General features: G+C 41.0%; 1 protein-coding gene across 4 annotated transcripts in view; it reads right to left on the reverse strand.

The window, feature by feature from the left end:
* The window catches only part of LOC133140815 (formin-binding protein 1-like), a 35,746-nt gene extending 26,000 nt beyond the window's left edge, over positions 1–9,746 (reverse strand). For all 4 annotated transcript variants that reach the window (XM_061261034.1, XM_061261037.1, XM_061261036.1 and 1 more), the window contains exons 1-4: positions 9,507–9,746; positions 2,815–2,930; positions 1,581–1,637; positions 439–586 (exon numbers count right to left, since the gene is read on the reverse strand). In XM_061261034.1, the coding sequence (XP_061117018.1) occupies positions 439–586; positions 1,581–1,637; positions 2,815–2,930; positions 9,507–9,539 (354 nt within the window). In that variant the 5' untranslated portion in view covers positions 9,540–9,746. The remainder of the gene's footprint in view (positions 1–438; positions 587–1,580; positions 1,638–2,814; positions 2,931–9,506) is intronic.
* Positions 9,747–12,660: the final 2,914 nt, after the last annotated feature.

Raw genomic sequence — 12,660 nt, forward strand, 5'->3', positions numbered from 1 at the left:
TAGCTAATGTAGCCAGCTATCCTGGCTTTGAAAGGTTTGAATCTTAAACAATCTGCCCAGTGGTGAGCACATGTTTTGTGAGGTACAGTAGGCATTATACATGGCTGTAGCATTTGTCAGATATCTGTGCTGATACCTTGATGGAGAGCAGGCTGATGTTAGCATTAGGGCTGTTCAATTTAATTTCCTGTCTTTTAAGGCTTTAAGCAAATGCAAACATTTCACTTAAGACATAGTTTTTTGTAATGAATCATATACTGTTGCTAAATGTACTTCATACATGCCATGCTATGCTTACATCAAATTTATTGCACAAAACTTAAGTCATGAAATGTGCTATGCTTGCTTATACAGTATAACATTTAACACTTTAGACCTCAAAACACACAATATAAAATGGCACATAGGGTTTAAGAGAAACGCTATATTAGATCTCACCGATTTCCTCTCGGCCTTGAGGTCTTGGATGTAGCACCCCAGCTCTGAGACGATTTGGGCAGTGAGGTTTTCGGCAATGACCTCGTGCTGCCCAGCATAGTCGTTCAGCTCGGTCAGTGTCATCAGAAACGCCCGGCATGATGTGTATCTGGCACAGGAAATTACGCAATCAGATTTAATTTAAATGTATTTATTTAACCATTATTTAACCAGGAAGTCCCACTCAGATACAACATCTCTTTTCCAAGAGAGACCTGGCCAAGATCCAAAGATGGCAATAGAATAAATGTAAAACACAATAGACAGTCATAAATACAAACATTTTATTAGGTATTTGTTAGACTTATTTTATAGACTTCTACTGCTGTAGCCTATCCACTAAGAGTTATGATGTGTTGTGTGTTCAGAGATCCCATTAGTTTCTGAGATACTCAAAACACCCTGTCTGCCACCAACAATAATTTCATGGTCAAAGTCACTGAGATAAAATTATTTTGCCATTCTGATTGTTGCTGTGAACATTAACTGAAGCTCCTGATCCGTATCTACATGATTGTATGCATTGCACTGCTGCCACACAATTGGCTGATTAGATAATCGCATGAATAAGTAGGCGTAATAAAGTAAAAATGTTCCTAATAAAGTGCTCAGTGAGTGTGCTATAAAGTAACAGCTACCTGAAAATGTGGTCAGTTGTGTAAATCAAATCAAATGATAGAGGGTTCCTTGCTTCATTGTTTGCATATTTTATGACTGGACTGCTCTTTTAAATTATTTTAAATTATACTTGTGAAGTTCATAGTAAAGGATAAATACACAAGAGACAATTCATGTTATTCATTAATTGTTTTGCTGATTAACAAAGAAAAAATGTTGAAGCTGATTCAAGTTTCCAATTAGTGTAGGTTCCAAGCTGCACTTTATAAAGATTGATGATGTTGTTATTGTAAAAATATCTAAGTTATTGTAAATAAATGGTTTTACAAGGCTACACAATGACATTCAAATTTCCAGACAGTTTTATAGCAGTTTTTGTAATTTCTAGCCTGCTTTAGAAATGAAAAACAAAACATCACAATTGTTTTTTAAGATTATTTTTCACTTTGTTTGAACTGATATGTGAAGTTTATTATCACTCTTACTTGCTCTCTTCCTCCTCTCTCAGGCTCTTCTTGGGCTGGTATTTCTTCGAAAGATTCCTGAAGAAACAGAAAACTGCAGTTACTGAGGAGAACAGATCTAAAAGATGGGAGAATTAAATGAAAACATTTTCCAAAGGGCATATGAAATTCAATCAGAACAGCAGAGCCCTAACTCACTAAGCCCTCCTGTATCCTGGGTGATGCCGAGGGCAACTGTGCATTACACTAATGAAAATGTTACTAAAACCTTGTATTTTGAAAACAGGTGACAGGCTCACACGCCCAGTAATAAACAGCTTCTGTCCCCAGCCCGGGGCACCACACATCTCAGGCTCCATCTTTTCTATCTCCTGGATCTTCATAAGCTCCAGGTGGATCATTATGAGCACTCCTTTGATTGAATCTGGAAAAGTTAAGTCTTGTTTGATTGAATTGTATACACCCTTATTCGCGGCTACAGTAAGTGCTGTCTGAACCCAGGGATGGATCTCCGTTACCGCAGTAACGCATCTTCTCTCTCCCACTCAATTTCTGTTGTTATCGGAACATTTACCTGACGGTGGAAAGAGTGGGACAGCCCATCGCTTTAAAACGGCACTTAGCCTTTACGTTCAACAACGCTCTTTCAAATGTGCATTGACATTTTCTCAGAGACAAGAAAACCATTAGCTTCACACAGCCATTGCACTTACAAGCAAGTTCAGAGCCTATTCAAATTAGACTGGTGGTCTTTGCGAGATGACGTCATCTTGCTTGATGGAAATTATCCACATTGTAGAGATGACTAAGCACTCTTTCCCTGATACAGTGTATTTACCATCACAAAGAAGGCAATAACAAGGTTAAAACATTGTATAAAACATCTGAAAGACAAAGATATGGTACAAGCTAAAAACCAGCGATAGATGTAAAATGTCCTACCGAATGACTGAATGACCTATGAAAAGCTTAGGGCTTACAAGTGAAAGATTGCAGGTTGAAATCTAAAGCGGGAAACTGATGTTGTACTCATGAATTATGAATTAACAATCACAAATGAACTATCATTAGAAAACATCCAGCTGTATAGCAGGTGTGAATAGCAGATAGTCACCGTGAATAGCAGTTAGTGAGTCAACGTGGAAACATTGCCACTTGCGTAGCACCTTCAGTAAGCGATAGAGCATTTACACGCTCTTATATCATACATATTGCTATATCCTGATGAAAAAAGACATTACATTTTTACTCTTACCTAATTTGCTTTGCATAGTTGACTTCGATCTCACATCTCTCCTTGACGAATTTAGTGTACCTTTCAAGGAACTCAATGCCCCACTGCGTGTGCTTTTCCAAACTGTCAAACTGATCCTGGAACAGAGAGAGAGAGACTGCTATAAAATTGGGACAAACACACCTCTACTGCCAAATCAACAGCTTAATCTAAAGCCCTTGAAGAACCTTGAAGAACAAAAAATGTGTCCCCTCTGTCACTTTGTTTGTGAGAGCGTAGAGAAAGAAACTGCAAGTAAATGTGTGAGTTAAATCAGTAGTCTCTGAATGAACCAGTCGTGGGAGTAGGGTTGCAGCAGAGATTGTACAGGAGGTTTTGTTGGTTTATTGCAAGCTAATTTCTTTTCATCTAAGCTTTTTATTCCCTGGTGCAAAGTCCACGTTTGATTTATGTTGATGTGCATAAATTTAGGACCGTGATTATGCTTTTGACGGTGCTACGTCATAGCCGGGCCACTACGGAAAAATAGTACACCCCCTTTCAGCCAAGCAGAATCGAGTAATCAACCATGCCACTGTATAAATCATTTTAATGCACTCCACAGAGGGTGGTAATTCACCTCCAGGATGTGCATTAAAATCAAATGAAAATAAACAGAAAAATAACATGCATTATAAAACATTAACACGGAATACAGTATCGCAATACTGTATTCATTTGTGTCACCCGTCCATCCCCCCCCCCATGTATGCAAACATGCACACACGAGCGTGAATGTGAATTCCACACGTATCTCAACTTGTAGACGCGGGAGACATAGTTTCATAGTTTATAAATACATTGCGAGGTTGCTGAGGGAGTGGGAGGGGGCATCTCCATTTACACATCCCCGGCCATCAGCTATTCTGAGATCGAGTTCTGCCCCCCCACCCCACTCATTCAGATATGTTTACATGAATGCATCCACCACCTACAAAGTAAAATGTCTTTTCATTTCTTCCCATCACTGTTTACAATTGAGAGCATTTCCACAGCCCATTTCTGTGTGCAAACCATGTTCTACATAATATAAGGCTTTTGCAAGGCTTGCAGGACAGACTTCAGTAGTGGGAATGGGGCAAAAATCACATGGGACAACATGTTAGCTCCCAACGACATAAGGCACAAAGCTTAAAGCTACAGTCTTCTTACAATGAATAAAATTGTTGAAAAAAATTATCACTGCCAAAGTGTTTTTGACTTTTTTTTTTCCTTCTTCACATTGTCATACAGCGCTTTGGTTTTTATTTTTAGAAACCTGTTGCTGACACACCAAAAGCATGGATGCACACACACACACACACACACACACACACACACACATCACCTCGATCTCCACCACCCCAGAAAAATCTCCAATATTTTAAAAGGTAAATGTTGGCAGGGTATGATCAGACTGATCCCCGGCAGGACAACTGGCCACAGACGGCACTTGTGTAAGATTCGATTCAGGCCACGAGCTAGAGATGGAATGAAGGATAGAGTGCACAGTTCTTAGCAGAACTGCTCCGGGATCCGAGATCCACAACTCACCATGTTGCTAGGCAATGCATACAGATGACATGCTTCTAGCAGCAGCAGTTTTCACATGGTCCATGAGGGGATCTTTTTCTGCTTTTTACAAGGAATAGTACAGACAAAATGACAGCTCTTCTCTACAAACAGAGGTACTATCCATCACTATAAGAGTAAAAAAATACCAAAATCATAGTCACACTCGAAGGACATACCAAGATGAAACAACGGAACAAAGAACAGGAAAACTGCACAGACCACTAAGGGGATGCCATTTCAAAGACAGTTGAGCAACTGGCAATTTCACCATATTCAAAGTATTTCGACCCAAACTACATTATGGTTACTTAATGCAGTATATAAGCACCACAGTAAGATAGGAAGGCTCTGTTCAATTTCCACACAGTTATGTGAATACAAAAAAACAGTATCTGTTTGTCATACTAGTTTGTGTCTGTGTGCTCTTTTTATATGAGCGGACAGTGTGCACTCGTTCATGTGTCTCGTTCATAAGCACTGCAGTCCACAAAGTACACATCAAAAACCAGGTATAGCAAACGCCTCTAAGGCACAGGGTGTCATACACCCCTAAACCCTATATATTAAAAATTGACATGCAAGTCCCACCAGTTGAATGATGCCCATTGAATGATGCTTATTCATTGATTGATCAGTGAATTGATATTCAATGGCATTTTTTCAGCAATTAACATATATCCAGAGCCAATGTACACAGTGCACATTCTGAATTAATGTATATGCTTTCACTGATATTCACTGGTTCAGTCCATTTTGCATGGGTACAACTGCAGGGTCCAGAATTTAAATCAAACCTATAGCACTGCTGTTGCAAGCCCAGTTCCCTAACCATTACGCCATTGCATAATAGCCCAGTTCCCTAACCATTGTGCCATTGCACAAGCATTGGGGATTGATTAATCAGCTGACCTCTTTCCTTTTTAGTTGTAGCTATAACGTATTGCTTCACAGTAATATTTTCTCATGATAATTACACTGTGGCACAGAAAAATATTACTGGAGCACTATTTATAGGACCGATGTGCCCTCTTCGGTGTGTCCTCATGAACAGACTGTGCGCTTTTTTCTGTGTCTATCGGATGCGTACGCTCCAGGGTATGAAGAGGTGCCGTGTACATTCTGCCTGCAGGAGGAGGAGGCAGCAGGGACCTACAGGAGCTAATTGGCAGGGAACAGCAAAGCTTGACCCAAACAGATGGACTTACAGCATGCAGGGGGCAGGGGGCGGGGAGGCAGGATTAGTGTCAGGATCAAGGCGGGGGGATGCCGGTTTTGGCTTTGTTTTTTTTCTCCTGAGCGTCTGAGACAGGAGAGATCACCTATAAAGAGCCAATGGAAGCAGCCATTGATTGTTGCTTTCTTCGTATTCTGCAGAAAGGTGTCTCCTCTCTACCGCTGTGAGGAGAGACATGCATGTTGTGTGGTTACAGTTCCCATGGGACTGACAGGTGTGTTCCCGCACGGGGATTTGATCAGACGACTGAGGATAATACTCAGGGGATAAAGAGGATTCTACTCAACATCACAACCCCCCAAGCTAAAACCCACTATGCCCTTACATTCCAGGTGAATGAAGGCAAAACAACAAGCTGATGCATTAACAAGGCGATAATTATTACAAATGAGTATAGTTATTTCATACAATGACGCTTTGATCATGAACCTCACCCCAACACCTACATAAACACACACACATAGACATACATTATTTTACTGAAACAATGTATTCTAATTTAGATTCAAACATATATAACAATTATCAGGCCAAGAATACCTGTTTCCACAACATGGGCTAAAATCTGTATTAATGCACTCCACAATGATCTCATACACTACAATGTGCACTCATGTCCTACACTGCAGAAATAAAAGGCCAACATTTTAATGACAAGCAGTCTATTTTGTTGATTTCCACCTTTACGCTCTGGTACTATGGACCACTCAAATCAACAGCCTCCAACAGCAAAGTTTCAGGGTGGCAGCTGTGCTTAAAACCAACGCTCAGGTCAGTAGAGCTCAGAGCTCTACTCCCTAACAAACACGATAACAAAACTACTCTCAGCTCAGTGGAGCTGAGCTCTACTCCCTAACAAACACGATAACAAAACTACTCTCAGATCAGCAGAGCTCAGAGCTCTACTCCCTCACAAACACGATAACAAAACTACTCTCAGATCAGCAGAGCTCAGAGCTCTACTCCCTCACAAACACGATAACAAAACTACTCTCAGATCAGTGGAGCTGAGCTCTACTCCCTAACAAACACGATAACAAAACTACTCTCAGGTCAGCAGAGCTCAGAGCTCTACTCCCTCACAAACACGATAACAAAACTACTCTCAGATCAGTGGAGCTCAGAGCTCTACTCCCTCACAAACACGATAACAAAACTACTCTCAGGTCAGCAGTATGGAAGCACATGCAAAAATGAAAATGCAAATTGGCAATTACATTCCATTTTCATTCCATATATGTCAAAACCATAATTGATCATTAATTCAAGTATAATTCAAGTCATAATTCAAATGAAAATGGTAAAGACCGCTTTACATTTTCATTTTCAAGTTTCAAGTTGTTGATAATGAATGCACTTTATTTGACAATTTTTTTATTAATTTTGTATGGACGGCATCAAAATCACAGTGCATGATTAGTAATACTACCTCCCGCTAAATATCGTTGCTAACTAACAACTTCAACCTAATTTGGCATTCGATGGTTGATATTTAGGGCAGCATGGATGGTGCAGTGGGTAGCACTGCTGCCTCAGATCAAGGCGGTCCTGAGTTTGAATCCTGGTCGGCCGGGGCCTCTCTGTGTGGAGTTTGCATGTTCTCCCCGTGTTCACCTAGGTTTGCTCCAGGTACTCTGGTTTCCTCCCACAGTCCAAAGACATGCAGGTTAGGCTGATTGGAGATGAGCCTAAAATACCCCCGTGGGTATGATTGTGTGTGCCCTGCGATGGACTGGCGACCTGTCCAGGGTGTATTCCTGCCTTTCGCCCAATGTATCCTGCGACCCTGTTCAGGAAAAGCGGGTTAAGATAATGGATGGATGGTCGATATTTACAAAGCCAGACATGACACTGGACTGGAATGTCACTAACACTAATTTCTTCAAGCACCCGCCCACACAGTTTGATTAACAGGTCTCTTGACTTCGAAAACGAAAATGCAAAGGAGGACGCATTAGTGCACTATCAATTAGAATTTTGGCAGGGTTTTTGCATGCACGTGAAAATGATAATGCAAATGGAAGCAACGGCATTTCATTTGATTTATGTCACGCTTGGGCCTAAAGTGATTTAGCCAAAAAATGTATTCCATACTGTACAGCATAATCTATAGCTGAATCTAGTCCCAATGGGTGAGGGTTGCCAGATTTAGCATCCACGCAAAGTTTTAGCATCGCGTGTAGGACAACCTGAAAATAAGATATCCAGACTCTAATGATGTTGATACATCACCGACAACAGGAAGTTGTGTCATGCAAAGGATATGCAACCAAACAAAACATTACTGTTTTATTTGACATTATGTTAATTTGTCTCAAACATTGAAATTGGGGACTACATATAAAAAGTGCTGTAATTACTCAAAATGTATAAAAATATACACAGCGTTGTGACCACGTGTGAATTTTTTTATGACAAACAGAGAAAATAAAATAGTAAATCCAGAAAAACCTTTAAGAATGGATGTACAGTAATGAAGCAATTCAGTTCAAGTGTCTCCCTCAAAGGACCAATGGCAGCGTCCCACCATGGAATCAAATCTACTGTTGTTATGATATATGCATTAATTATGGATACATCTAGTTTTTGAATATCAGCACGGAAATCTTCGCTGCACATAAATATAGGAGGACTAAGACAGTCTCCGTTATTCCAGCCTGTGGGGAAAACGAGTAAAATTAGGGCTTCGCACATAATGGAATAAAATTACTCCTTAATTAGGGCAGATTATTTCCACCTAATACAAGCCAACAGAATTATAAAATCACGTGTTTAGATATAAGACTAAATCGAGATATTTTCGCATCTGCTTTTCTGAAGCGATGAGCTCCAACTGGACTCAAATCTCACCTGGTTTCCGAAAATGTAAAATCTAACAGATAAACTAAATACAATTTATATTTATCAATTAACAACTGACATATGGACAACACAAGCGCAATACCGCACAAATATAAGAGAGCATGTGGACTGGTAGGTGTTTGAGAGAAGGGGGGGGGGGGCAATGTAGTCATTGTTTTCGTTTTTGACTCAACAACATTATACTGTTTAATATGCAAACGTTGAGCTGCCGGAATAAAACACCTCCACGCCACACACTTGTACAACACATGTGTCAGGTAGGTCGCGCCGACACACCTCAGCATTTTCACAAACAGAGATGCACACGCACAAATGCACGCTACATAATGAAGGCTGTCTCAACTGGTCGTTAAAATCAGAAACATAGCAACACAGTCATCTAGACTGAAATTATTTTGTGAACAACCGACATTGCCAGAATCTGAGAATATTATTCTCATGTGAATGGGAAAAGTAACGCCCGGAATAGGGGGTTGGGTTTATTACGATACCCGGGGAAACGCATTAATCCGAGTAGCTAGCCAGCCACTCGGATTAATTCAGTATAGACAGTACGCTAGTACTAACCAGCAAGCTAAAACGAACTCTTCACAGCGGCAGGTTGAGATCCGACCGGTGTCATGGATCACTGTCAGTACGCAGACAGTAACCACATAGCATTCTGTGTCATTCGCTAAATGTAATATGCCATAAAATCATTGCCCTAGAACATATGTTCAATTTTTAAACATTATTGTACATCTATCCAGCTAGCAAACTAGCTACATTATTTCCTGAACCAGCAAACAAGCTAACGTTATAGCTACCGTTATACAGTGATTTGACCACTCTGCGTGTAGTACAGCTGACGACCCACATACAAAGCCTATTGGCTATTTAGCTTTGTGTGTTGCATGCGCTGTAAGATATACTGATCACATCCAGACACCGGTTAGCTGCTAGTTATCGTGCTAGTTATACGACTAGCTAACCATTAAGATATATCAGCTGAGCGGCTACATGTCCAGCTCGCTAGCAATCTTACCCAAAGCTCTGCGCCCCAGCTCATCGTTTCCATGCAGTTTCTCGTTGCGATAATATACCCACGCGGCGTAAGCGTTCGCTTCACGATTTATCGCAGAAATTAACGATGTCGTTTATATAATCTCTGTCGGGACTATTGCAGGTATAAAAGACTGTTTCATACTTTCACTCCTTCATTCTATAAAATGGCCATTAGCCGCTACTACTGAGCGCGGGCACACGCCTCCTCACTGACAGCTGCACCACGGCGCCGCGCACCAAGAGCAGGGAGAACGCGTGAGCTGGGCTAGCCTAGCGGTGTGGGTGGGTCTGTGAGGCATGGCAGCGCATGCAAGTGGATTCCAGAAAATAACGCAGTATGGAGCGCCGAAGCCTGTCACCTTAAACATTTCTTTCGACCCATACGTTTAAATTAAAATCCTCCCACACCCATACTTGATAGAGGTTGGTCAAATGTGGAAATCCATGAAATAAGCTTTTCCCAAAAAGTATCAGCCTAGCCAGACCTTAAACAAATGGAATTCCTGCTCGGTCTGGAGTCACACCTCTACAGTCATCTCATGAAGCAGCTAGTCTATAACTGTGAGGACATAGCAGCTCCTGTAGCCTCCTTTGTGAAGGGAACTGACCCAACCCAACCATCCCCACTCACTTCATGAATGTCCCTTCTGTATGTAACAATGCTGCAGGGGTGCACAAGACTGTCCTTGCAGTACTTTCCTGGAAGTTCAGTGGTGGCAGTCTTTTTTGTTTAAATGTCTCCCCAACTATCGCCCCTGTAAAATTGTAAGCAGACCCAAGTAGCAGGTTTGTGATGCCAAAGTGACTGATGCCTGGGGAGGTATGGATGGCCTTCGTCATCAGGCCTGGAGGTACTACCAAGGAGTCTCCTGCCTAACTGTTTCACGCCACTCCCACTACAGCATGCTGTCATAACATAACATAACATAAAATAAGATTAGGTAAGGGCAAGAACTTGCCATTCAGCCCAGCAATGCTTGCCCTTTCCTACCCCTAAGTGTACCTACTGCTTAGTTTGCCTAAAAGCTAAATAGTAACACTGTGTCAAGCCTGGTCTTGAAAACCCCCAGGGTCTCAGCCTCCACTACATGTACTGGCAAGCTAATCCACACAGTGACCATCATGGAGCATCTAGAAGGCTAGAAGTCCCTCTGAATCAGCTCGCCCTTGGCAGCGGGGAGGAGGGGAGCAGAGGCAGCCCGGCTCGGACATCCCCCACTCCCCCAGCCACGCTTTTGGCAGAGCTCCGCAGTGATGATGTCATCAAAGCGTGCACTTGCAGCAAGGGCTCCGATTGGCTGTTGTGTTGTGCGGAGCAGATCGTGGCTGTGACAGCAGTTCTCAGCAGTAAAATCCCACCCCTTCTCTGTGAACGTGCGGACGTTGAAACGGCATTGGCTGCAGCTATTAGAAGCAATTTTCAACCAATGAGCTTGAATTATTGTACAGCTATACAATGTTTTGTGCTGCCGGCCCGTCAACTGCATGTTTTGAAACCCGAATTTAAGGACTTTAAACACAGACAGAGGGTGAGTCAACATGTCAGTGAGCCTTTTTCAATGGTAAGAAGGGATTTACAATGGTCTGGTAACAATGTTTTAACACAAAAATCTTACCTGTATGAGGAAGGGCCAGGAAGTTGGGTCAGGTGCATGGAGGTGGAGATTGGCGCACACTCTTCTCTAGTATGGCATGGGGGTTGGAAATGGCTCAGCTATCAGTGGGTTCCCAAACAGACATAAATATTTTGTTGGCATACACAACATTCATGTCTATAACAACAGTAAACTGATACAAATATTACTGTTTAGATGTCATTACTTTTGACCCATACATTCATGAACGAGTGTTTGTTCTAAATACAACATGCACTAGACATTTGAAAACAAACACAACACTAGTGACAACGTTTATAGTTACTTAAACTTAAATATGTTAATTGCATAGCAATTCTGCCTCAGTACCCTGGTAGATCTAAATTAATGCTGACATAAAAACTAGAGCACAATACTTAAATAATATTAAAACTACATAAAATGAACTATCCTGTTAATTCCATCCTAAAGGCGACGGTGGCAGTAGTGCTATGGGGTGTTTATCGTTGCCAGGGACTGGAGCCCAGAGGGGAACGTTTGGACAAAGACTAGTAGGATGGTACAGTACTGCCCCCTGCTGCTAGCAACTCCGTGGTGCATCGAGGCACACACTCCCTAACCAGGGTGTCCTTCTCTTGCATCAAATACATGTTAATCCTTTTTATACCCCCAGGTGGCGCAAGGAACACTGCCCCACGTAACACATTACAGTTGTTTTACAATTGCTAACAGGCGTTTATATTGCATATTGAGAGCATATTGCATATTGCATATTGCATATTGCATATTGAGAGCACAACAAAAATAAGTCTAATAAATACATAATACAAAAGTCCTGGGTGATTGCAGATGACTATTCCTTTTATATCTATATGCATATTGATTGCACTAACTAACCATTACATGACTATACCTATGACATTATCCTTAAAGGAAATTCAGAATATCATTTTATTATTTATGATTTTTCCATTGCTCTTGGCTCATCTACTCGTCATACAATTCAAATTCACATCATTATTATTATTATTATTATTATTATTATTATTATTATTATTATTATTATTATTATTATTGGTACCAATAAGACGACTTCACTTCCATCTCCCATTTCCCCAGGATTGAATAAATAGATTATATTCTATTGAGAACGTTCGGGAGGGAAGTGAAGGAGCTCATCGTTTAAAAGGTCAAATTTACATTTACTTTATTTAATAGTTATTTACATCACAATTAGCAAAGCTTAATGTCTAGCTTCCCCTAAATCCTTCTTTTTTTTGCTGATAATAAAAATAATTTTGCCATGCCGAGACTGCGCAATATGTGTAATTTGCTGTTTCCACTTTTGCTCTGATGTCACTTGCAAAAGGACTGATTTCACGTCCCCAGAGTACTTACTTCCCCACATGCCGGTCCACTTTGACTTTCTGGCTCCAGATTTTTCGAATAGGTTTGGCTACAACACTACTGAAAATGTTAGGCTACTTTACTTTTTATTTCCAATTCCCCAGATGACAAATTCATGGAAACGGGGAGACA

The sequence above is a fragment of the Conger conger genome, chromosome 11 (assembly GCF_963514075.1).
Source record: "Conger conger chromosome 11, fConCon1.1, whole genome shotgun sequence".
NCBI classification, from domain to species: Eukaryota; Metazoa; Chordata; class Actinopteri; order Anguilliformes; family Congridae; genus Conger; species Conger conger.